A 27,756-nucleotide genomic window follows, 5' to 3' on the forward strand; every position below is an offset into this window, starting at 1 on the left:
CAATATCGTGTCAATCCATTTCGATGCATTTTGTTTTTTTATTCGCAGACTCGAAGTATTTCTAGACTCCTAGATTATCTATGATCTTGTGCATCTATAAATACTTTGTTCCATCAACGACTGTGTTCATTTTTTCTTTTCTCTTAGGAAATCAAAGATAGAAAGCGTTACTGGAAGATTGAGAAATCTCTATCATTGTGCTTTTCTTTTTAATGAGATCTAAGTTTTCTTTCTTTCCATAGATCCATGGCGTTTCTTTCGCTAAAAAAAAAAAAAAAAGAGAAAGAAAACATCTTTAAAATTGAATTTTAGTTTCTTATTTCAAAGTGCGAATGACTTTATACAAAGGAAGCCTGTTCGTTTTCTTCTTTAATTTTTGATTCATTGATTTCTTCACCAACCACCATCACCTGGAATACGTTGTTAACGAGCATCTTTCTTTATTATTAATTATCTCGTAGACGAAGTCTGTTAGAAGAGAATGAAATTTATCGATTCGACGAGCAATTCAAGCTGCAGGCAACGGGATACAAGTTCGTCGTTCGAATTTTCATCTATCGTCTCATTTTCCGAATGCTTTAAAGGGCGAAGTCGCGCGGACCTCAAAGAGCGTCGAGCGTGGATCGTTTCGTTACAGGCACAGATTGATTTGTAACACGAATGCGAGCTTGTAGAATGTATAAATACGCATTGTACAGTGTTCAACGTTATCGTTTTCCTCTTTTTTTTTTTATATTCTTCACGAGGGAGAGACCGACTCCTTGTTAAGTTCCTCCCTCTTCGTGCTTTCTTTCTACGACCCTTTTCTTTTTGTGTAATCATATGATCGACAACAAAGGAAACTGAATAAAATATACTCGCGTGGAAATGTGTCTCTGCTTGAAATCGAGCGAAAATGGAATTACTTTGAGGGCCACCCTTTGCGGTTCAAATAAATCATCGAAAATCATTTCTCTTCGATGCAGAACATTTTCGCAAATGCATGAAGATCATTAATTTTGGATATTTTCTAAGGTCAATTTGGATCATCGATCGTATGGATCGTGGATCGAACCGCAAGGGGTTGTTATCTCCCTGGAAGCGTTACTATGAACGGAGAACGCTATAGAATGGTGTGCTAAGGTTGTAATTCAAAGAATACGCGTACAAAAGTCAGCTATGTCGAGCTTAAAACGATAGTTTGTGAAACAAACGAGCAATTCTTTCTGTAAGTCGACGATTGTTATTGAAACGGTGTTCGCACAGTTGCGAACTCATTGCCTGTACTCGTATTCGGGGAAACTGCGTGCGTTCTTATCGATTTTGGCGACGAAGCCACGCGATACATTGTACATATTATATGTGTGTGTGTGTGTGTGATTTAAGTGTCGTTAGCCCTTTTACACTAAGGGAGAAAAGTTGGGCGAGTAAGGAACATAAGAAAAAAGAAAACTTGCGTAGTAGCGTAGCATGAAATGCTGCAGGTATTTTTGTCAAGCGAACTTGTAAATATTCTCTTAAGGATTATGATAAGCAGGTAATGTGCAATTTGTTTCTCGAGCATTGTGCGATAAAACAGTTTGAACGAAACTCGAATGTGATTCGTGAAAGATTCATCAAACCTCGATTTCCCTGATCAATGACACCCTCTTGTACAGTGGGTCCAAAAAGTATTTATACACTATTTAAAACAGAGTATCTCGTTTAAAATTCGATCAAATGACTTGAGGTTTCTTGAGAAGCTATAGAAAGATATGTGCCTTTCGTCGTTTTAAAAAATTACAATTTGTCGAAATCAGGAGAAAAATAGTAAAAGGCAATTTTCATTACAGGCTTACATAAAAAAGTTGAAAACCTACCCTTCATTATTTTTTTTCATGATTTCAACAAATTGTAATTCTTTAAAACGAAAGCAGATATCTTAGTATAGCTTCCCGAGAAACCTCAATTCATTCGGTCCAATTTTAATCGAGGTATTCTGTTTTAAATGGTGTAGAAATACTTTTCGGACCCACTGTAATTCTTTTTCTTTCTATCATTTCAGTTAATTTTTAGTTGCAGAACAATATACTCACTGATTTTAATTTCTTTTATAATTAATTTTATATCTTTCAAAATCAGTCATTAATCGCTTTAATTAATAATCATTCGTTTTGCATTATGAAAATTAATGAAACGTTTATACAGTTCTTTTCATCTATACATGCTTTAGGCTTTAAATTGATAGACCACAAGTGTTATATTTTTCTATCTTCTGTCTTTGATATCTATGCCTAAGTTTATTTTTGATTTGTTCAATTTTTATAGAGATTCATGCGGCGCAAGGGAGAAGTATGGAAACGAGATGCTAGGAAGTTAACGCGTTCGTTATGTACACCCTTACGTACACCCTTGCACCGGTCGAGTTTCATTTAAGCGGTTTTATCGCGATACTGAGAAACAGAGAGGACGTTTTAAATTTATGGGTCGACGGTCGAGCGATGGATGTGGCTGCTGCTATACGGGATATAGCGGTGCAGAGATCGATCGTGCGATCGTACGTGATAAAAAAGTGCAAGCTACCGTGCATGGAAAAGTGCCTTCAACCGTGGAAACAAATTTCACATCGTTACGTCGGTTGTTCTTTCAGATTCCGGATCTCTCGTACCCCCCCTCCTGCCGATGGTTCCCTTATTTAACCCTTTGACGGCCGACGAGATCTATGGTTCTGCGATCCATTCGTTTATTTTCCGGATTCCCGCAGCACCTGGCCGTCAAAGTATCAAGGAGAAAGGAAAATCTTTCATTTTCATTTAATACACGTTCAAGTTTTATTCGTTCGAAGGGTGTAATGGTAAAAATAAACAGGAAAAGATTTTATCGAACGAATCGGCAGGCGGATACGCGACGAGGGAAAAGGAAGATGGAAAACTCTTTTATAGTTTTTCAATGCGGCGTTTTAGAACTTCCGGTACATTGCGTAGAGGCAATCGATCTGAGATTCTATTAATAAGTCAGACACGATTATCCCGGACGATAATCTTCCCGCGAAGTAGGGTATATTGTTTCATTATTTTATAATAGACCGTCGATAAGTTTTTTTATATGTTAACGCAAGAGGAAAACCGTTTCTGCATACCGTGTATGCTGATTTATATATTTTTTCTACGTATAAGAATCTCCTCGTGATCTTCTGTGATTTTTCTCATTTTGTAATTACAAATTTGTATAGTGTTACCATTGTAACGATATAAATATAATGTATATATTATATGTTATATTTGTATGTATGTACATGTGCGAAGGAAATAATCGAATTTCGATGATATGTACATGCAGTTGTATCATAATCGTTATTGTCTTTATCTTAAGGCACAATAATACGGGAAAAAAAAAAAAAGAAACATGAATGACTTTTCGTACAATTTTATTGTTAGGGGGCACGTGTGTGATTGTGTTTCGTTATAAAACGAAGTACATCATAATATTGCGATGACAAGGTGTTAACACTTCAGCCTAAGGGCTTCACGAGAATACCTGTGACCCTTTGGCTGGCAACCACTTCCGGTCGCCGGGTCTCTGTTATGTAATTGACGGGATTAAATGCAAAGGGATGCAGATTTTATGCCTTACTATATGGCTCAATGCTCAAGCGAATATTAGTGCCAAAAACGTGTAACTAATTTTAAAACTTTCCAAGTATCCATTCACGCGGTACCGCGTGCTGCTCTGTCAGAGTTATTGAAAAATTTTGACCGATTTACACCTCTTGGAATTAATACCTTGTCCCCTGCATTCTGTTATTTTTCAGAAATTTTTTAAAATAGATTTTTTAAATGTTATTGCAGATCTTTTATAATACGGAAATTACGAAAGGATTTTACGCGTTCCCTCCTTTATTTCGCGCCAAAAATGGCGCATCCTTGTTCTCCGACAAGCGCCCTCTTTAGGAAGAGTTTTGTAGTTAAACGTTTGAAATTCTCAGGGTCAATTCCTTTCACCGGATATAGGTTATTCGTATCGTTCGTGATTGCGTGTATTATTTTGTAATTAAACAAATCGTGCGAGTGCGATAATCGTATATACCGTTTTGTATTGTGTACAATGATAATCGAGCATTATTGTATCATAATTGATTTCCATTTGGACTGTGCGTCCGCATGGCTGGCTTCCAAATGTAGCTGCCAACGGTAGGAACATTGTTGCGAACTTTGCTTCAGCTTCTTTAGACAGTTTATAATTAAAATATTGAGAGAGAGAGAGAGAGAGACGTACACGACGAAGGGTTACAATTGTAGTTTTAATCAACATCCTGAGTTGCATATAGGTAATATGTCTTTTATGATCACAGATATTTGTTTTTCGTTCGCGAAGTCAAAATACAAAGTGGCTGACGCGTGCCACAATGTTAAGGGTTAGTGATCGAACACGCAGTAACGCGTGAGTGAATATATTGACAATTTAGTATACAGTAGTAAACTTGTTAATTACTAATTTGCATATAGATTTTGTTTATGATAGAAAGGATATTTTCAGTTTCTAACATATCAGTCCTACATTTTTAGTACGTAACCTTACGTCGTGATCATGGCAGAGTGCGCTGACTTACACCGGTCTGATCTTTGTCGGTAATTCAGTTTCGTAGGTATCGATGCATTTGAAAAAGTCTCGAGAAACCGTTAAAAAGTTCGATGACTCTTGACTATTTTCAATTTCGAACGAACCGTTGAAGCCTGTACTCTTCGACTCCAATAATCCTTTCATTGGCCATGGTAACTTTTTTCAATTTTTTTCTTCTTTCGTTAAAAATAACTCTTAATAAATATTGAACTTGTAAAAGTCCGGTCAAAGGGAATGAATTTCGTTTGTAGGGAAGTGGAGACATGTAGAAGGGTTATCACCATTTTGAGATTATGTGACTGGTATTTTGTCAAGAAACAAAATAGAAGAGACAAAGTAGATAATAATAACGAGGTACAATCATATGCAACATGTTTTCTCGTTATACAGGACAACTGGTAATCTGCAACCGTTCTCCATTTTGTGACAATGGGAAAATGGTCGGTAGATATGAAATAAATTTAAATTTCTATTTTCAACGTGAAATGTTTTTTTTTTTTTACGTATGAACTGGACTAACAAGGATTTTCTTTAACTTAAGATTTTTTTCATTTCAGTATGACGTCATAAAGGAAATATTATTTCAGTTTTCAACGCGTTCTTCGTTCGCGTGTTCGAAATAGACCACCGTGGCAGAGAAAAGGAAATAAGACAATTTGAGGCAGATGATAACTTTCGCCCGAGAAAAACCACTTCATAATGGTTAACTGAACAACTTAAAAAGTAATATCTTGCTAAAAGTACTTTAACAGTAATATAAAAGTAATTTCTTTTTAATTTTCTTTTTTTCCTTAGAAAATAAAATTGGAACAGGAGAAAACCAACGGGGATTGCGTGCAAACGTTGTTACAGGCGTGGTTCATATTTCTAATCAACTTAATGTACCTTCATTAATTAATACATAAGTTTATATGCAGGATTCTTCCGTATTCAACCTAGCATGACGTATTATGAGGTTTTAATTACTATCTTTTTTCTGCATGGTTGAGGTGCTTTGAAAAATTCTACTTCCACGAGTTCACGAAAAAATCGTGCATTTCTTGTTCAGGCGCATTCATTTTGAAATCAACAAATAGGTAAATATAAAAATAATACAAATATGTATATACTATATATTTTTTAAGATGTGGGTTAGAAGTGACCCGGTATCGGCTGAGCGGGGGTTAAAGAATCGTAAAACCGCTAGATCACCTACAGCCGAACGTAAAAAAAGGTATTGCTTCCTGAAATCTGTGACCTAGTTTCCCCAAATTTCGTACAGCTAAATACCAAAAAGATTTGTACGTCGAATTAAATTTCACGAAACGATCGATGAACTAGATTTCGAAAACGTCCTTCGTTTCCCAATATTTGTAATCGCATCTGGAGTGAATGAAATTTTCTGCAGCCCGATGAATTTCAGGTACTCGACCCGTTGCTAGAAAATCGACCTTCAAACATGCGGATAAAGTGGACGACACTCGAACCGTTCTCCCACCTGCACGATGCTTATCAACGATTGTTCGATTCTTTTCGCCACGAGCTCGCGGAAACGGCAAAATTTCGAAAGACATTGCCCTTCCAGAGGCCAAGTTGGCGCCGTTTTCTCGTTCGTCAACGACGTTCACGGAAACGTGCATGTGCATAGCGATGGCACTGATCTTCTCATCCCATTAGCGTCCTCGTAGGAAAAATTGCGGATACTTTGTGAGTATTTATCATCTTGTTGACTTTTCAGCAGATTAGGAAGTCAATTAGATGATTAGCTTAGCGAAAGCTCTGAAGACTTTCTTTACGATGTAAAGAAACTTTTCAAGCTTCAGAATTAATTGAAATTTATTAAAGAACCGTGGGATTTGTATGAATACCCTTTTCTTTTAATTTGCAATTATAAACGGCAATTAAGAATACATTGATTCCGGGGGGTCCGAAAAAGGGCCCCTTCACATATATGACATAAAAGAAAGTATCTGAAATAAAATTTATAAAATTAACATTAAAGCTTGTATAACTAATTTAGATTTGCATTTACATCGATTAATATTCAAGTAAACATTAGCTGCATTAGATGCAAAATCGTCTTATGGGGGTCCTAGGCGGCCGCCTAGTCTGCCTAGACCCAGGGCCGGCCCTGACTATATAATTGATACGATCTCGAAAAAATTAACAGTATGCTACAACTTCAATGTAATTTCTAATAATATCGTACTAGAAGCTAATCGAAGTGATTTACCATTAAAAAACACCCCCGCGATAGGGCAGTACGGCTTTAGTTAGACCCATCGCTACTACTGTATCTCCACTTTTCGCACGACGGTGGTTCGGTTGGGTCGATAGAGCCTCTTTCCTTTTCTTTCCCTCTCGTTCTCTTCTGTATTTACCATCCTTGTCTGACTGTTCTCCTTCCACAGCGGCGCGGTCAGTAGAGGAGGAAGGAGTATCCACGCAAAATGGGGAATCGCAAGTTCTGTCAGTGGCCTCTCGGACGTGGAAGCGTGGACTTGGTGAATCGTGGCGTTTGTTTTTTTTTCATACAATTTCACGAGGCTTTAACAATTGCTTGCTCGAGTGTTACCGCATTGTTTGATCTGTTGTGGTGTATTCGAAGTGTTATTCTTCGATGCGATCCTAAGGTAATTCGTTTTACATTTAATCCTTGAAAAGTAACACGGTGTCGCCGGTGATAGTCATTAGCGTTATATTAAATAAGTATTGCCTTATTATTTATGTAACATTAAACAGAATTTGTATAGAACTAATTGTCTTCACACACGACACCGTGTTGCTATTATAGTTGTGCACAACAAAAATTAGGTTCCTGTTGTAGGATTGATTGCATGTTAATACCTACACGATAAACAGCGTTGTTTTTGTGATACGATTATAGTACACTTTCAGACACAATTGGTTGGATAGATGCTGAGATGAGAGATAATAAAATCGAGAGATTTCGGTAACAGAAAAGGTCAAAGTTTAAAGATAAACGTATAGGATGAGTTTTTCATTCAAAACAATTTACGTCGACGTACGTTGATCGTGTATGACACATGGGAAGAATACTTGATCGTTAGGGAAAAGAATCGCAATTACGTATAATCAAGACATTCGTCGAACGATCAGATTTTCTTTGGGTTCTGTCGGAAAATTTCTTCAATCGATCGAGAAAGTCGTCAGGAAATTCGGTCGAGGCTTTAAGACTCCCTGTATTGTGTAGAGAATCTCATTAAGAACCGTGTTTATTTGATAAAACGAACAACGGGACGTTACTTTACGGAAGTTGGATCGACGGGAAGAAGATTACGGGACGGATGCGAATGTCGTTAGAGGACGTAATGAAACGGATAGGAAGCAGAATTAATGTAATTACTTTTTATCGAGTCATTGATATAATATAAAAAGCAAAATAATTAAGCTAGTATACACCATGGAACAACTTGAAACTTCTTTCCAGTTTTCAAGCGACCATTACAACGTGTAAGAATACAAACCACTTCATTGCGTTTTACATGCACGGTTTGAGGGAATGAATAGAAGCTCAGGGTTGTATAGAACGTTGCTCATTTAATACACGGGGTCGAATGAAACAGAACATTTAATTAGCTTCTTTGTTATTCACTATTGCTTACACTAATAACCTTTTGTTATTATTCCAGAATATTAATACTCTCGCTATTGAAAATTAGGACGTAGAACCGCGACTAAAAATAGCAAAGTATGTACTACAAACGAGGTAGTTAGTATCAAATTAAACAGGCATAAACGTGGGTAGGTACTAAAGTAGATAAGTATCAATGTTGATAAGTACGAAAGTATGCAAATACCTAAATAAGTAGGAACGAAAATTATCAACACAGATAGCTACCAAAGTGAAATGGTTCCACCTGCTTTTCATCCCTCGTTTCTCTAACGCCAATTGATAATCGAAAACACCGAGAAACGGAAAGTCGGATCGGAAATATTCGATGATTACCTGGGTGATTTAATGACCGTCAAGCGATTTATTAGTCGATACGCATCCCTTTGCCGTCGTTTTCATTAGAGCCGTCGCTCTGGAAATGAAGCGAATTAAAAGCGGAATAGATTGGACCGTCGATGAGGAGCATTCAACCATTCCTCGCTAGAGATAGCTTGGAACTGTTTATTGTGTTGCATTATTTATTCTTTTGTGGGAGCTTTAGTGAAATGCAGATTTCTTTTTCAACGAAATGAGAAATAAGGTGAAAGGATTGTGTCGGTCGAAGAATCTCTTGAAACTCACCGATCGGAATTAATGATGTTTTTATCTGTTTCCCTTTTACAGTACATCTCTTCGTATTCTGAGATGTATTTATCAATGCAAAGACCAGATTGTATGGGTCAGGAAGGTTTCAGGAAATTGGTTTGTTAGAAACGGAATACAGTGCCGTAGTTTGTTGGATCTAGGCCAGGTGTCCTTTGATCGTTTAATCGCAGGACAATTTTTTAAAAGCCGTACCGTATATTAGAAATGTTCTGTCAGCCATTATGGATAAACCGAAGGCAATAAATTTTCTTTCGTTCCAGTACATTTAATAAGAATTCTTACGGGGGATTTTTACTGTTATTTTATTAAAAAATAATATTAGATATACACTGTAGAAAATGTAATTATTGTTTAGAAGTATATTTAGAGCATGATACTTGTAGAAATCTCCAAGAAACTCTATTTATCGTTTACAAGTCATCTTGAACGTTGCTCCACTAACTTTTTAATTGATCAATTAATCAAACGAAAACCACTCTGATTAAATCAGCCAGCAATTAGAAATTATAACACTTGAGTGTAAATGCGCGTTTTAATTCGTTTAGAACTATTTTTAGACAGCTGTACCGTTTTCGTTATTTATTTATTCGTTCGTATTTCTGTCAAAATTTTCATTTCTTATATTTATGCTAGCTCACTGAAATTTCGAATTTATTTCAGAAGTTTCATCACTTTGATGCAAATTCTGTTTGTCTTGTATGATAAGTTGAATATATACCTAAGGGCATTAATTACATTTTTATAATAATTAGCATCGTTGAATTAGTCTAGAGAATATTAGCTTTAGAGTTCTAGATGTAGGGAACCCTAGATTATTTACTCTACGTGTTCCGTAATATTAGATTAATATTTCGAGACTGAAATTATCACGGATTGAAACCTTGAAGAACAAATTTATTCTCTCGTGATTCATTTTGCGGGGGAAGTTCAATTTCCATGGAACTTTTTGCACGAACTGATTCACCGATCAAGGTGTTTGAAATTTTAATTAAGAAATAATTGTTCCATCTTCGGTGTTCCATAAATTCTCATATCCTTGTTTCATTACCGTAGATATTTTTACCGTTGACCCTCAAATTTCTCTTTAACGTTAAACTATCTCTATAATAAGCCGGAGGTCAAATGTTAAACGTCAAATCAATATTTTTTTAAAATACTTCTACCCTTTGATCTTTACCTTATAGGATATTAACATCTTAACTTCTTAAAATTTGTAGAAACGTGCATTAACAAATTCTGTAATTTATAAGAAACGTAGAATTCGTTGTTTTAGTGTAAATATTCCATGGCATGTCACTAGGGTATATTAGCATTAGGAGTTACATTGTCAACACACGTCACGTTACTATATCTTCCTAAGCTCGTACACGTTCTCCACACTATATCGTTCAATCAATGACACATGTACACCCATGTTACCATCTTTCTGATGCATTATCCTCTCATCAACTATGAAACTACTTACCAATTATGTTCCCTCTATACTTTGCATTATTTTCCTAGTATATGTGCATTTGACTTTTGTAATTTTATTTCTTTGACGTTAACGTCTGCGTACTTACCTACATATTCGAATAAGAAATCATGTCTCATTCTCACTGTAATTTCATCTGTATCGCAACAGCTGATCGCATCGTCTCGAATCACGAAACGCAAAGAAGCATGGACCAGTTGACGAAACGTTGACACGTTATCCAAGGATGTTCGGGTGAAGGATCCGCGGGCGGAATTCAGGATACGCGACCGCTGGTCGATGGTCCTTAGGTTCGTTCATCTCCCGACGAAATCATGCTATCGGCATGCGGCAGACTGGCGCACTTCAAGAAGAGATTAAAGGCTCGCGAGCTGGAGCTTCGAAAAACAAACCGCGTATTCGGTGGATAAGATGAGCAAGAGCGTCGAGCTACTCGCTGGGTCGGAGGACAGTGAACAGATAACAGTGGGTGAGTGTGCTGAACCCTCCCCCAACGAACACTTTCATCCCTTCTGACCTTATAGATTTTAATACTATTTAATACAACGATCACCCAATTGGAAAACAGAAGAAAAAAAGTTTAAATTTGTTGGACAGTTAATTTTACAATTGGAACGATTTAAGTGATCCAAGAACACACACTTTCGTCAAAGCGTAACTTACACGAATGGTCTGTAAATGTTTCACAACGGGACACCCTATGTAGATTCAGCTGAAAGGTTCGATAGAATCTATGGAGTATCCGTGTCAAATTTACCCCATCCCGAGCTAACACGTGCCTCTCGTTTCCTCCGCGTTTCCTCGTTGAATCACTTAACGCTATTAGATAAAATCTGGATTCGAGTCGACTCGGTCAACGAAGCTCAATCATCCTATATTGCTGATGATTGCCATTGAATCTGCTTTTATACGATTACGTAAACTTCGAATCTTGTTTACTCGTAACTGTCAGACGAGTTCTTCAAATTATACGAAATAACTTACTCCTACGCCAGATATCGTTTCGAATGAAAATCGACTCGAATCGTGAAATTCCAAGTCGTTTCGCGAATTCATTACGGTCAATTCTATTTAACGATCTTCATTGTCTGAAATTCAGCGACGATGAAATTTCAATTTGTAGAACCGGATAGTTTTATTTTAACGTTTTCACATGCTTGTTCGTTTGCTTTGTCATTGGTTCTGTTCCCGTTCGAAACGCTATGGATTATTTGTTTCTTAATAGAATTATTTTCAATTATCCGTATCAATTAGATCAGAGCGATATCCTTTTCCGGCTGGATCGCGTGTCGCGTTCATTTTTCCCCTGTGAATTGATGTATTAAGGATCTGACTGGAACCTCGGTAATGCTCAATTTCGATCCTGATCAGAGATAAAAAGTAAGAATCTTTAATATGAAATTTCATCTAGAGCTTCTATAGCCTGGGATTAAAAATACTCCAGCATTTAATAATAATTTATCGAAAATCGATACTGTAACAATTAATTGAATTACTCTGTTTCAAAGAGTAGATTCTCGGTTTCTGAAGAAATTAACCAAACTTTAGTCATACATATCAGGGAAATTAACACGGGTCACATAGCAGACAAATGAATTCATCGTCATTAGCGAAAAGGGGAGATAACTCTTTTCTGTTTGAAAAACGACCCTGTTAACACGCTAGAAACCGACAAGCGTGGTACTCGTTAATGCATTGTTATCTGCACGATTGTTACCGCTGTATTTTAATTTATTTGTGAAACGTCACCGAAAATTCATGTGCCTGAATAACGCAAACGTTAGGAAGCTCTTCTGTATACGTGTATGAATTGTTAACGAGAAACCATTTGCGTACAGATTGTTTCTTTGATGTTATATTACACACGTGTCAAAGCGTTGCTTCCATTTCATTGGTCTCTATCGTTTATCCACATCGGTTCGTATAAGAGGGACTTATAAATTGAGACCTACATTTCCATAACTATTTCCCGAATATACATATTATGTTAGATAAAAAGTCCCGGATACATGGGCAACAGCTTTGTCATATGTCCTACTTTCCAGGAAACTTTCTACCTTTCGTATATTTCCAGATCATCCGGGATCAATATGGTAATCCTAGATATTCTAAATCTATGCTCTACAGGCTCTTATTAATCCTAAAAAGACTTCTACTATTTATTTTTACACGAGAGAAATGATATACTCTCAGTGTTTCTAATTGGTAGCCTCGACCATCACCTCCCTCAATCTTTCTAGGGTTAACGACGATCTTATAACAGGCTAATTGTGTTTATTCATTCCAAGTGTTGGATATAATAAGACCTAATTTAAGTACTGGTTCTCACGTAAAATAAGCTGGTATAAGTTGTCCTTATACTGATAGTAATTACGCTCCTTTGTGAGCAAGATTGCTGTGACCTGGTTGGAGGAATTAAAGGCACAGTTGGTTTTCTCCTGCTCTTAGAAATTGATTACATAGTCAACGATATTGCGTGTGTCGATGTAAAATCAAGTTCTTATTTGGGAACTGCAGATCCCTTTTATGCTAATTAAAAAAGACGTGGAGTCATAGAAATGAAGAGTTGAGGAGATTAATTTTTTCTAGAGGTCAGGCAAGTAGAATAAGGCTACTATGTGGGCAGAGATTCAATACAATTGGAAGTAGTATTGAGAGTGTTAAGTAGAGTGAGACTTCGTACAGTCAGGCATTCTTAATTCAGGGTGATTAGATAAGTAGAATAAGATTTTATGAAGCCAATATAGAGGATCCGTTATGTTAACTAGTATATTTTTATTCAAAGTGTTCAGAATTAATTAAACCAGTGCAATGGTCAGACAAGTAGAATAGGACAGGGAACCTTCAGTTCATTAACGAAGTTCAAATGTGTTTTAAACCTGTTATCGTATCCTAATCCACTTTAAACGATACCAGCATCGTTTCTACGAATATAACTGAACGTTTCTGGCAATGAAATTTCAGATAACAGCCGCGTGGAGGAGAGATCCAGACTGAACCTGAACGGGAGCCGTCAGCTCTCGAAAAGCGCCACGGAGCTCCGGAACAACGACAACAGTTCGCCGTCACGACGCGGTGAACAGGGTGAATCGAGCGTCGTTCATCACCACCGGCATCATCGTCACGCCACCTCGGTGGCTCAACGAACGCACACATTTTTCGCGACTTTGAAGAGTCGCTGGACACGAAGCAGGAGCAAAGAACGTAAAAAGTCGAAGGATGCTGGAAATCTTCTCTCTCAGGATGTACCTTACAGATCTGGTGGCGTCGAATCCGACTATGCCGCCGATTATTCCTCTGAACACAGCAAAAGCTCATCAGCCACTCAGAGTCCGGCCAGGCATTGTCTCAATCATCCAGGTATCCTTTTTTTTAAATCTTCATTAATTACTATTACTATACTATTACTATAAAATATACTGGTCATCAAAATGCTAAAGCCACTTTCCAACAAGTAGATTAATGTTGCCTGATCATTGATAAGATACAGCTTGCTACTTCCCTCTTCCAAACGAGTCTGTATTTCACCGTCCACTGTGGAAATTAAATTCCAATTAGTTGTGCATTCTAGCAACAGAGAGAGTAAAGAAGGAGAGCTATGAAACGAGCCCCAGGATCGTTTTCACAAGAGTCATCGTCGAGCGGAACAGTAATGAGGCTTAATGGACGTTAACTTTGAAATTTGTTGCCCAGCAGGGGAGTATTTTCTTTCGCGTCGCTTGAAAATAAAAAAAGAAAAGAAAATTGTATGCCTGAAACCAGGAGGTCAGGTTTAATACGAGGGATCGATACGAGTAGGCCGTTCATGATGCATTATATTGATTGATCCGAAACGTTGATGCAACGACCGTTCGTAGCGATCATCGTACTTGCATCGATTAGCTTGAAAGCTTTCGTGTGTAGCTATAATCAGTAATTATCATCGTGTACCTGTGTTTGCCTAGGGCTCTTGATGTTTGCCCAGTTTAAACAGTTCAATTACCTTTTTGTGCAAGTACATTGATCTTGGTTTCTAATTATTACAACATCATTACTTTTAAGCGACTTTGATATTGGATATTGATCAGATAAAGAAAATCTATTCATAATAACTTTAATAATTTGTGTTATAATATATCTTACAAAATATGGCTAGTTATATAAATTTATGCTACCTTATCTCTAAATTAACTTATCCTATATGGTATCGGAATTCCATTATCTCCATACGTTAAATGAAACCCTCCTAAACGTACATTTTATGATTCATCCTCGTATGTATTCAAGTTACATTCGTCCGTTTCGGAATACCTTCTTTCTGAATATAGAATATCCATTCTAAGGATATTCTCTCGTTTACGATAAGACATCGATTTAAGACGGGTATTTTATAAAACCTCTTTCTTTATGTGCAGAATCACCGTTGGTGCGCGGAGGAAGGTCGAACGTCGTGACGAGGGCGGAGGATAGCCCTGGAAAATGCAGCGATACCCGTTCGAAAGGATCCTTGAGCTTCCAGGCGTCCAGGGACTCCCACGAGGAGGCTCGAGGTTCTATCAGCCAGGACGATAGCGCGTTTATACTGGAGGAAACCGCGAGGAGACGAGAGTTGGCATTGAGGCAGCATGCTTTTTTCCAGCTTCGTTTGCACATCAGAAGAGGGGCGAGTCTCGTTGCTATGGATAGATGCGGTGAGACAAAGCTGCTGATTTTTCCAACGCAGTCCACTTTGAAACAATTGAGAATTGAACAGGAAAATTATCTTGTTGGGTCCTTGTTACTTTGATTAAAGGTCAAAGGGTAAAAATCGTGCACAGATTGATTCTCTTTAGTATTCTCGTAGCTTTTCATCCCTCGAAACAGTTATCAAACAATTGTTCTCGATAGAGAGATCGAAATGGAGTGCACCAATTCTCTGTTCCAGGTGCAAGTGATCCTTACGTGAAAGTGAAATCTGCGGGTCGATTATTGCACAAGTCGCGAACTGTTCATCGCGACCTAAATCCGGTTTGGGACGAAAGCGTAACCCTGCCTATAGAGGATCCTTTCCAGCCACTCACGTTCAAGGTAAATTCACCGTAATTATTCGATCGATCCCGTGTAAAATTGAAGAAAATTTAATTGAAAATTTAATTGAAAATTTGGGAATCGTATCGACTTTAGATTAGTCGAGATAAGGAACGAATCTTCTTTGATCGCGTTCCTTTGCTCCAGAGCGTCTTCGTATAGAAAGTCTCGCTAATTTCATCAGCTGTTTGTTGCTCTTTCTTTCGATTAGAAAAAGACCTTGGTCGTTTCGACAGGTCTTCGACTACGACTGGGGTCTGCAGGATGATTTCATGGGGGAGGCACAGTTGGATTTGACGCAGATCGAACTTGGCCAGCCGCAGGATGTCGTGTTGGAGCTGAAGGATCACGCCAGGCCGAAGCAACACCTTGGAGAAATTTATTTGTCCGTCACTCTGTGGCCGAGAAATCAACAGGAGAAAGAACAGGTATTTCCAATATTTCTTCATTTATTTTTCTTTACCTTTTTTTCTTAATTTTTGTTTTCTTATACACATAAGTACTTTTACTGAGAATCTGAGAGGGTTCCAGAAGTTCCTTTTCTGTTTAGTATAAAAAAATTGAAAATAGGCGCAAACTCTAATTGGAATGAACGATTACGTACCGCGAAAATTGCCTGACGTTATCAGAGTTAAACAGCCACGAATTTTGCATCTTTAATCGAAGCTGTTATCAAAGGATTTGCATATCAGTGTGTTGATAGGGGTACTTATTGTTACGCTGCTTGTACCTAGCTCACACGAGCTGTGAACTGAATTTAAACTCATTACAACAGTTGCATGCAAATGAATACCGAACCCAGTGGTTCGAGGCTCGAAAAGAAACTATAGAAAATCAATGACTCGTTGAAAATGTGAAATGAAAATCGAACAAAGTATCGCGAATAAAAATTAGAACTTATTGGTAGAGTTTCAGGTCGAGTGGCGCATCGTAGTCGATTATTTGAATTTTTTTACTGGATAGTACCTCGGACTCTGATGAAACACATATGAAACGTTACATTCTAACGTTCTCGTTCTGCTGAACAAGAAGGACATCATCCGTGCAATGTATCGAAAAACGATAAGTCCATCGAATGTAAACTTCGATAGGTTACAATTGAACCACTTTGATAGGGTATAAACTGTCCAAGTGTTTAATATGAATTCTATCAACAAATTGCTTGTTTCGCTATCATTTTTCCAGCGTGGATAGATGTTCATTTTATTTGGTATTCAATAATTTCTCTGTACTAATATTATATTATCTCTTCATCTAATTATTATCGTTCTGTCAAGGTACTTGCAAACCAGATAAACTTTCTCGCTGTTTTAATAATTGCCATATCAGACATATGTCGCTCGAAGAACGTGGAAACTGGGTTACAACAGGACCACGAACAAACTTGGTGCAATATTGATTCCGTCATATCATTGGCGTTGAAAAGATCCTCAGAACTTTGAAGGTTCCCAACTTTTCCTATTGAAAAGCATCCGGCTGGACTGTACACGTATGCGAAAAAGTGTTTCTCGATCAATATTTACTTTCTTTAGCCCGACAGAATTCGATCGAGATTTGTATTTGAAAAACGTTAATATTTATACTGCCTTTCTGTGTGTACACCTCGGTCCATTTGTAATCTTATCTGTTGATCTTGGTTAAATCTAAAATGTTAACACATCGTCCACCGCTTCAATTCAGTCAACAAGATCAATTCCTCTACCAAATAGACCGTCGTTAAGAAGTTAAAATCCCGCTTGTAAACCTCGCTTATTGTCCATAATTGTCACCATCGCGCCTGCTAAGCTCTATTGTAATCCATACCGTTCCAGTGCGTAAGTCCGTCTAATTTCTCGCTGCACGAGGTGGCATAATGCAAACTCTTGCATCGCGATCCACACGGATCGTCCGTGATCGTTATGTTTTGCGAATCTGTGATTACAATCGCAGACCTCAGATGGTTTCTGTGTGTCAATCTCGCGTCATGATCAATATTGACTGTAAAGAAAGGGCCGCTCCCTATCGATGACGGATAAAACAAAGAATTAAGTTCTTGGAATACCTGTTTCAAAAATATGTCATTACCAAAACGATAATATAAATTTTTAATTACTTTTAATTATGGCATCACATCATAGTTCACATTTTTATTTAACATTTTCTTTTATAGTTAAATACCAATAAATATAACAATTGGAAACCCAAGTGGAAAAAGAAGATATACATCCGTAGTCACCGTCTACGCCAATGCAAAGCAATTTGCCCACACATTAAACTTCCATAGGCGATATCGTAATATTTACCTCCTATCACGTATGGAGAGGGAAGAAGGAGCTCACTCGTTCAATTGAATCGCACGGTTAACCAGTTACAGGCCAACTGTCGTGCAAGTATATACGATCTACTGTCTTATCGTTCCAGTTCCTCGCGTGTCTTTATCGTCGGCCACAAAATATCTGTTCAACACCTGTAACTCTTTATTTTCAATTGAGAGATTCAGTATATTTGCATCTTACAATTCCTCGTATATAGAGTAAATCTCTCAGCTCCGGTAATTAGTATATTTTTAATTACGTGGTTAATTGTAGCTTCATGTAAACTCAGAGTCAACATAGTCTTCAGACATTGTTTGCTCTGAGATATTCACAAGTTTGATTAAGTTTGGGATAGTTTTGAGTTGGGTTTGAGTCGGGATCCTTGTAGTTCCCAAAGCCCTAAGGTCATCCACCTGTGCTCTTTGGTTTGAAACATCAAAAATTTTCAAAGATAAATTTATTTTCGTTTCGTTTATTGGAAAGAATATTGAAATAGTTAATGTTTCTTTTTCTTTTTTGAAACAACCTGTAGAACAGAGTAGGAAGTGGTCGGTAAAAACACGAAACAGAGCATAACGAGCAAAGTCGAGAACCACGTGTGCACGTGAACGCAGACGTCCCGATGACTCACAAATGCTAAGTGGTCTGGTGTAATTCGTGTCGGGTCGCGAAAAGCCGACGCGATTTCTTTTGCGTATCGGCCGCGTGCCAACAGTCGATTCTCGACGAGTTTCAACGCACGGTGCCTCATTGATTTCGATTTGAATTGTCGCCGTTAACGAAGAAGCACGAAGAACGATTTTCTGGTGAAAACGTTCAGTGGACCTCGTCACGCGATCCACGAGGAACCTTCGTGACGATCGATTTAATCCTTTCCACGTGAATCGTTGGACAGTGGTGGCAGATCAATCGTTAACGTTCAATAATTAATTTGTTCAGTGAATATTTTGTGATCTCCTATTTTTCCCGGGTAACAGAAGATAATTTAAGAATAGATCAACAATATGGGTGATCTTTGTTGAGATTTTCTATTTGAATCGCAACGCATAAATCACAATTTAATTTCCATTAATTTCAAGACAAAACAGAGCATTGAAATTCAACCAGGGTTCCCTAAAATCTCACTGATATTTTTGTCCAAAGATTGAAAGAAACCGACGATGAGTATTGCCTCGACAATAGCAACAGGCACGGAGGAATTGAGGAAGTTGCAAAAAGGCGTATCAATTAGTCAGGAGCAGATGGTCGCGTGCGAATACCGGAAGAGAGCACTTATTAGTTACATAAGGCGGTCGTTGAGGTGAGCCTGGAATTCAAGGAACTCTACGATTCATTCTGTTTTTATCCTTCGTCGTTTGCATCATGAAGAAGAGCGAAGCTGAACCTAGCAGACCTCAGAGACACCAGAAACCCTCTGGCACACCGAATGAACATCATAAGGATCCAATAAAAGAGCCAGACAATCATCCATCAACGGAAGACGACGTTAAATCGTTAGAACAAGAATGTCTGATGATTCCAAGAAGCGGTAGTGGCAGTTGGAAGAAGATAAGCGATATCGCTGCAGAGGAAACCTCGACTGATTCAGATCACTCTACAAAATCCTTGAAGTTGACCAAAATATCCGAGGAGAGTCATGAAAATAAATGGAAGAAATTCTGGGAGCATCATCGTGATAGGTTCAAGCACAAAGCTGAGGAAGAACTCTCAAAGAGATCGTTCGACGAGGTAACAGCGGAAGTGGACGCAATATTTCGCAGAGCCATCAGGAGTATGCGTTCCGATAGATCAGAATATCGTCGAGGTTCGAACATCGATCTTGACGAAGCTTCTGTAGATAAAACTCTTTCAGAAGAAGCTCAGTGTTCCCGAAGAGACGGATTTAATGCTCGGTTTAAAGAGAACAAGCTTCGGGAAATTTTATTAAATGATTCAGGCACGATTGAGGAGAAAAATTCGGAAGAAGAGATCGAGACTGTTCGAGGTACAGACGAAGAAAAGGAGAAAGATACTTTGAGACTTCTTGACGTTTCTGAGAGCAATTTTCTTGTAGAACTTACAGACGAAGAGAAGGGATCGCAGGAGATCCGGGGAGATCCATCCTCGAGAAGATGGAGTTCTCTGGAGAATCTGCGTGGAAAGATGGACGACGCTCGTGAGAAATCTTCAGGGACGAAAATAGAGGGTTTGTCCATCGAGAAACCGGTTAGAATTAAAGAGAAAAAGACGATGGGCTTGTTGAGATCCTCTCTGGAGAAGAAAATGGGTTCCGTGGAGAGGATGCTCGAGGATCACATGGAGAAAATCATAGAAGGGAACGTGGAGAATCGTTTATGGTTGTTGCCTATTGAGAGCTGGATCGTTGAGCGTTGTAAGCATTCCGTGAGCCACGGTGTTCGTCAGGATTCGATCGACGTCGATTCAAAGGTAGAGGAAAAGAAATCAAAAAGCGAAGAGGAAAGTTTTGAATTTAAATACGTCGCGGCTGAACACGAGGATGAAGAGCCTAAAATAGAGAGCAGATTGGAGCAGACGAAGAAGTCAGAGGTCAAGGTGGAAGATCCGAAACACCATGATCTGTTCGATAAGCTGAAGGACAATGTTAAAGAGAAGATGGAAGATATTCATAGGGTAGAGTGAAGAAAATTGAGAAATTTATTTCGAGTAAAAGCGATAATAAAATATTTAGATAGAAATAAAAGTAAAAATATGAAATTCTTTTATCGTTAGAATATTTGATTCATGACTGATAAATAAATTTAAGAGCTATAATATTCCTCTATAGTCGAGGCAGTGTTATGGTATTGATTTTCAATGAGAGAGTTTCAGAGTGAATATACATATATGTTGTTTAGGATATCTGAAAGTTATCACTTGTGAACTGGTTGCTTCTCGTTTCATGGGTCGTCATTTTTCTATTGCAGTACTTCCAACGGACCAATCGATTGGCAGACGTAAATAGACGGTTGAAGTCACAAATATGGAGCTCTGTGGTGACAATTGTCCTCGTCGAAGCGAAAAATCTTCTACCAATGGATATAGATGGTCTCTCGGATCCATACGTCAAGTTTCGGTATGAAATTATTTCTGATTAATAAAAATGAAACAAATGAACAGAAATTTTTTATTATCCGATTGTAGTATTACTTGCAAAAAAATTTTTCTTAAGCTTAATCTCTTCAATTAATTTTTAGTCTGGGTACAGAGAAATACAAGTCGAAGGTGGTGCACAAGACTTTGAATCCAGTTTGGTTGGAGCAATTCGATCTTCATCTATACGAGGATCCCTACTTAGGACAGGAATTGGAGGTAACAGTGTGGGACCGTGATAAAAGCCATCAGGACGATTTAATGGGAAGGACGGTGATCGATTTGGCGACCCTCGAACGAGAAACCACTCATCGCCTGTGGCGAGACCTCGAGGATGGTTCTGGGAGCATTTTTCTCTTGTTAACCATTAGTGGTACCACAGCCAGTGAAACTATCAGCGATTTAGCTGCTCACGAGGAAACACCGCGTGAAAGAGAACAATTATACCACAGATATTCGTTGAGGAACTCGTTCCAGAGGCTAAGAGACGTTGGTCATCTAACAGTTAAGGTCTCTGTTATTTTTGAATCTATAATTAAATTTCAATTTGTCATTACGATGTTCGAAGTCATATTTTCATAAAAATTATTGAAATATAGGTGTTCAGAGCTCAGGGTCTGGCCGCGGCGGATCTAGGGGGAAAGAGCGATCCTTTCTGCGTCCTGGAACTCGTGAACGCCCGATTACAAACACAAACGGAGTACAAAACCCTCGCTCCGAATTGGCAAAAAATCTTCACGTTGTAAGTGCTCGTAAAACCGTACTAAAACCCGTAGAAACGTCGAATAGCATTCAACAATTATTGCTTTCCAGCAATGTGAAGGATATTAATTCGGTGCTAGAGGTAACGGTGTACGACGAGGACAGGGATCATAAAGTAGAGTTTTTAGGCAAGGTTGCCATACCCCTTCTGAAGATAAGAAACGGCGAGAAACGATGGTACGCGTTAAAGGACAAAAAATTAAGGGGTCGAGCAAAGGGTAATTCCCCTCAGATACTTCTCGAGATGAATGTGGTCTGGAACGTTGTCAGAGGCTGCGTACAAACGCTTAATCCTAAGGAAAAAAAATATATGGAGCCAGAGATCAAATTCAAGAGACAAGTTTTCCTACGTAATGTTCTCAGGCTGAAAGCGATTATCGTTATCGTAATCGACATCGGAAAATACGTGCAGTACGTAGTTTCTTTGTTTAAGAATTTCATGGGTGTACATTCTTTTTATACACTCCGTATGCTGTCCAATTTAGCTGTAGTCAAAGAATTAAATGCGTCACGATAAAGGTCAGGGTGCTAAATTCAATGGTCGTGTCAATATGTTCATAAAGTTTACATTGGATGTGTAAAGATATTTATGGTATTTAAGGGACAACCTATCGAAAGGATTACATAAATTACACGTTTGATCATATATTACGTGTTATTTGTAACACGCTACGGACGTCAGGACGATGATTAATCATGATTGAACTGCATTTCTTGGAACACTGTTTTTGTAGTCATTAAAGCAATAACACGTAGATTAATTCTTTGACTAAAGAGACATCAATGAAATAAAATTTCTTTTTCTTTCTGTTAGAATTGATTTTTACTCGTGGATAATTGAATTTTGATTTTAGGAGCTGCTGGGAATGGGAAAGTAAAATGAGGAGCATCGTAGCGTTGGTTTTTTTCATTTTGGGTTGCTACTACTTTGAGCCTTACATGTTCCCTGGAGCAGCTTTACTAATTTTACTGAGGTATTATCTGGTATGTAAAGAAATTAAGATATTCATCAGATAAACAATTTCTTGCATTCCAACTTTTTAGGGTGTTCTTCTAGTACACTTACCTTTTAGGTAAATCACTTTTTTCTCCTAATCTTCTCTTATTTGGTTAATTTAATTATGTACAATTATAGTAGCTTCACTCATAATAATAGTGCAATCATTAATTATGTAGACTAAAGAATTTGCATACAATCACCCTCTGATATAATTTTCTTCCTTTTAATACTTTCATATTTCTTAGTATTGCCAATTCTTGAGCTTGCTTATGAATAATAGAAGCCAATGACCGGTTACCCCCCAGTACACCCACACGTAAATGCTAATTCTGTAAATCGAATGCTTTGACGACCTTTACCTGCATTGATGCATGTCCACGATCCTTGCTACTCGCCAGCTTTACGGAGATGGAAGTGGACTGAATCAATGGATTTCCGGACAGGTCTCTGCGATAACTGGCACACCCTTATCGCATCACACGAGCTCTCATTACCATGACGAAATCGATGAAGGGGCAACTACACCAGGAGATGACGACGATGACGATGATGATAAAGATAAAGTAAGTATCCATTAAAAATGTATCTTTGTCTTATCTTGAAAATTGCCAAATTTTGCTGTAATGTTTATGAAAATGATTCAAGTATCAATTATTAAGCATCAATAGCTGAAAGGTTTCTTCGAATGAATATTAGATTCGAACACGTGTCAAGACCAACGATGATGTATGTATTTTTGTCGTTTACTTCGATTTACCCTTCGACCTATTCAAACCGATACGAGGTCACCGTATTAAAAATTAACTCTCGTTATACGTAATATTCAATCTCTTATTCTCAAGTAGAATCTCAATAATACTCTGAAGCTGTTATTATTAGATTTTTATGCATCGAATGAATGAATTTTCAATCCTTTTTTTCCAGGAAGAGAAGAAGAGTTTGAAAGAACGACTGCAAGCGATCCAAGAAGTGACCCAGACAGTTCAGAATTCGATTGGTTACATAGCCAGTCTCTGCGAGAGGGTGAAGAACCTCTTCAATTTTACTGTCCCTTATCTCAGTTACGTAACGATGCTTCTGACGATTCTCGGGGTTGCGGTTCTCTACTTCATTCCCCTTAGATACCTGATCCTAGTGTGGGGCGTCAATAAATTCTCCAGGAAGATCTTCCGGCCTCACTCGGTACCGAACAACGAGGTTCTTGATCTCATATCTAGAGTACCCGACGACGAGGAGCTTCTTAATTACAGGTTACTGATTTTTCATACTACAGTGAATCCTTTTGGGAAATTACAAAATCTGGCGATTACTTATCAATCCTTTCAGAAAATTAGAAATTCAAATAATAATTCTTTTAATCAATAATCCTTGAAATTATTATTAAAATGAAATTCTTATCTATCAGGGAGTTAAAGCCTTTACCGACGGCCGATTGCGAGAAAGCTAGTACCTCAGGCAGTCCGGGTCCTTCGAATTTGACTCGAAGAGAACAAAGGAAGAGGCAAAAGGCCGCGTAGCAGCATGCCCCGCGGCCAGAAGTCGCGGGTCTACGATCACCGAACATCCTGAGGACCGTCCTGCTGCGTCGTAAAATGCGACAACGTAAGGAATCAACGGAGAACCTGGATGTGATCGACATAGACTGAGAAACGTTCGTTTCCACGTTCGTAGTCTTAGCTAGGGGGATGACGTGTTTCTAGTTTACAATCTTTCTGATCGCGTACGAACATCTGGTGTGGTATGTCTTCGAAGTCAGTCCGTTATGCGCTAATTTAACCCTTTGACTGCAAAAGGTGTGTATATATATATACAGTGAGAGGCAAAAATAAGTAGAAACTGTTCAAAATAGAACACCTCGGTTAAAATTGGAGTAAATAATTTGAGGTTTTTTGAGAAACTATAAAAATTAATTCACTAAAATATTTGTATTTTCATCGTTTTAAAAAATTACAATTTGTTGAAATCGTGAAAAAATAGTGAAATTTTTTAAAACGGTGAACAGCCTCTCACTGTATATATGCTGTCACACGACCATTATTATGTAAAGGGATATATAATTTTTTCTCATTTCAGCACAGTTTCTATTTTATTTAACTAACATGGCGTTGGACGTATTGTTATCTTATATTTGATTAATAATAAGCCTTAGTCAAAGGGTTAAAGCATTCACGAGAAAGATCAATCGCCTTATGAACAAGTTCAGGAACGTTAATAGTAAGAATAGAACCGACCCGAGTGTTGATGTACCAAAAATATTTGAGATTATAGACGAGAATATATATAATAATTATAATGATCGTTAATCATGGTTCAAAAGTTACCAGCGAGGTGATATTTTGAAATTCTTAATTACAATTTAGGAAATGATATCGAGTTAATACGATTATCGAATTTTTCTGAGGCATACCACGCAAAATTGTTGATAGTTCTCCATTCGATAGATTCGAGTAAGTCTACAATAATTACATCGAGAATAAAACGGTGTATTTTTCACCTAGCTAGTCTTTTTTGAAACGTAAACGTGTGGTAGAAAAAAAAAACGTCTATTGTAGTCTTCTCGAACAGCTCGGTTGATTGTGAATCTGTGTGCGATCGTCCGACAAGAGGAAAATCGAAATCAATAATTGATGAAAGAGTCTTATAAGCAGAGTGCAGATGTTTGTCTACAATAATTCATGAAATTTCTTTAACACATTTCACTGCCACGTCATCCATGTCATGAATATTAAGTAGTTGGAAAGAATAGGTACTGGAAAGAACGGATTATTAGAATAACACGTTGCAAAATCAAGTTTTAGATTGTGATTTAGATGTAATAGAGTAGAGAACGAGAAGAAATGAAAAGGAAGGAGATTAGGTTTGACTTTCCTCTTAGTTGGACGATTAATGTCAAAAGAATGCCGTGATTCGACAAACGTTAATGAAAGTATCCCGTTCGAAAGGGAAGACCGTGTTACAAGAGTATGAAAGCGAGCGAGATAAGTGCGTTAGATTAGCAATGCATAGCCAATATCGACGGAGAAGAGATACCATAGATATTCAAAGAAAGGTGAGAGTAAACTCTCGCCTTTCAACTTTCCGGTTATCCTCGTCGATCCGTTTTCGTCCATCGGTGTCGTAGATATAGCTGCTACAAAAGATCGTTATCATTGAAGAAGAGATATTAAAATTTAACGTTAATGAAAAAGAATTTAACAGAAAAAAAGACAAGTATAGTTGTTCCGTCGAGCTGACGAGCTGTTTTTTCCTTTCAAGAACGACGAATAAGCTCGATGCAATGAACGCGTATACGCTTGAATCTTATTATTCAGGGAAAAAAAAGTAATTTCGAAGTAGTTTTAATTTGACTTCTTGCTACCACCTCGTGCCGTACACTCGTTAATGAAAGAATCTTACAAGAGCGTTATTCGTCGTTCTTGAAAATAAAAAATATTTAGTCTTATTGTTGAGGTGTCTCGGGATGTCTCGACGTTATTCTCTTTAATAGTATTTAATATTATCGATTTATTCGTTCCAACGCACATTTTCGTGCGTTAATCCACCTCCTCGAGCACGTATTAAAAGAGTGTCTATAAGTTAAAATGTACAAGAAATAGTACAATTTAGTGTTTTAACTCTTTTGGTACCGCAGTGTTTTTATAAAGTTTTATTTATGAGCGTTAATGGCGGGTGACCATAGTCGTCTTTAGTTGACGATATAAGACGATTTTGCGTCTAAGAATGCAACTAACGTTTACTTGAATATTAATCGATGTAAATGCAAATCTAAATCAGTTATACAAGCTTCAATATTAATTTTATAAATTTTATTTGAGGTACTTTTTTTATGTCATAGCTCGGATTGCAACGAGCTGTAGTACTGAAATGGTTAAATACAACAAACATATCACGTTTAAAGAAAAGTAATCAATCTGATATGAAAACATAGTTTATTTCTAAAATTGTATCACGTGCATCGTTTGATCCGTTGAACGATGCAAATGAAAGAAACGACCAAAGAAACTTAAAGACAGCCTGGAGAAATTGACTCGGTAGTAAAAGGTAAAAGTTTCTCCCGTGAATTATATTTTTATAACAATAGCGACGATGGTTCAAGCTTGGTCTGCGATTAGATAACACGCCGGGCCAGCCCCATAACTTTCTTCGTTGTGAATATTATTAAGTTCCTGCGAGTTTCGCGCGACACTTTTTTTTTCCGTCGACATTATACAATCTACTGTTCCCACGAGAAGCACGTTGCTTCCGTATTTTTTTTTATTATCAGTTCCGGATCGTTACGATCCTGCGAAAGTGACATTAAACTCGGTGTTTATACGAACAGGAACTAGATCAAGGACTGTCATCAGCGTCGCGATTTAAAGAAATGAAACATGTCAAGAAACTCTTCGAAATGTCCTCGGAACGCGTTTCTCTTTCTCTGTATTTTATTTAAGAAAGAAAGAAGAGGGGGATGATTAAAGGCAGTCGTTCCGAGGCGAGGTTTCAAAGTCTTTCCGAGATAGAAAAATAGATTATTTAATAAGTCGATTGTGAAATATTAACGATTGATAGAGGAGAAAAATGCTCGAGGAGGGGCGTAACGCGCGGAATTCAATGAATTATTCCTAACCGCGGATTTTACGGTTTCGTGCCAGCCGCAATGGGAAAGCCGAAAATAGGAAGGGGAGATCTATCACCGATCCATTTTTTCGCTTTTTTAATACGAAACGCCACTTTTTCGAATCTATCGTCATCGATCTTTCCTCATCCGTGTATTTTACGATCGTCGATTGTGTTGAAGGTACATCAGTAGAGATACATTTGTACAAATATTCGACCCTTCAACATTTACACGTCTGTCATTTTTCTTGTCTGGAAAATTGATTTCTTAACGTAACGATACAACGAATACGAGTTACTATTTTAAAAATGATTATACAGTATATTACTTTCAGAAGTAATACAAAATAACGTTTGAAATCTGTATAATTTGTAATCTATCATTTGAAGAAAGCTTAAATTAATGATACCGAAAACTTTTCATTTTGTAATTAAGAGGGTCGAATATAGTCACATTGTTCTTCGTCGCCGATTGCGGGCCTAAATCATAAGGCAAACACATATGTACACTCGCATACATCTACACGAAAAAAATTCATTCAACACTTGCACGCGAACAAAAGAAACGAAAGATTGAGATAGAAGAGAAAAAAAGAGAAAGCTTGGCGATTCTTTTGTCATCTAGTCAACGAACAATTTTTTTTTTTTTCTT

At 37.7% G+C, this 27,756-nt stretch overlaps 1 protein-coding gene across 8 annotated transcripts; it reads left to right on the top strand.

Annotated features, from left to right (window-relative positions):
- The first annotated feature begins 5 nt into the window (after nt 1–5).
- Mctp (multiple C2 domain and transmembrane region protein) lies at nt 6–27,756 on the top strand. Of its 8 annotated transcripts, XM_076689875.1 has the most exons (20): nt 6–4,148; nt 4,596–4,730; nt 4,810–5,018; nt 5,136–5,301; nt 5,374–5,654; nt 5,981–6,264; nt 6,969–7,190; nt 10,464–10,782; nt 13,278–13,673; nt 14,708–14,983; nt 15,217–15,359; nt 15,596–15,787; nt 20,578–20,726; nt 20,848–21,253; nt 21,343–21,485; nt 21,557–21,916; nt 22,360–22,489; nt 22,904–23,068; nt 23,430–23,755; nt 23,911–27,756. In XM_076689875.1, exons 8-20 carry the CDS (start codon nt 10,725–10,727, stop codon nt 24,020–24,022), a joined length of 2,856 nt encoding a protein of 951 aa, XP_076545990.1. In that variant the 5' UTR covers nt 6–4,148; nt 4,596–4,730; nt 4,810–5,018; nt 5,136–5,301; nt 5,374–5,654; nt 5,981–6,264; nt 6,969–7,190; nt 10,464–10,724; the 3' UTR covers nt 24,023–27,756. The 8 variants fall into 8 exon arrangements, with proteins under 8 accessions (XP_076545990.1, XP_076545993.1, XP_076545991.1 ...); XM_076689878.1 differs by having other exon boundaries at nt 6–4,730; nt 22,949–23,068; XM_076689876.1 differs by having other exon boundaries at nt 6–4,730; nt 4,830–5,018.

The sequence above is a fragment of the Osmia lignaria genome, chromosome 9, assembly GCF_051020975.1.
Source record: "Osmia lignaria lignaria isolate PbOS001 chromosome 9, iyOsmLign1, whole genome shotgun sequence".
NCBI lineage: Eukaryota > Metazoa > Arthropoda > Insecta > Hymenoptera > Megachilidae > Osmia > Osmia lignaria.

Excerpts from the sequence above, each read along its gene's own strand:
- Mctp (XM_034322219.2), top strand. The coding sequence starts at position 19,016 with ATGAAGAAGAGCGAAGCTGAACCTAGCAGACCTCAGAGACACCAGAAA. Across the intron at positions 21,254-21,342 it reads TTGGTCATCTAACAGTTAAG|GTGTTCAGAGCTCAGGGTCT; the intron begins GTCTCTGTTATT and ends ATTGAAATATAG. Across the intron at positions 23,069-23,429 it reads ACGATGATGATAAAGATAAA|GAAGAGAAGAAGAGTTTGAA; the intron begins GTAAGTATCCAT and ends CTTTTTTTCCAG.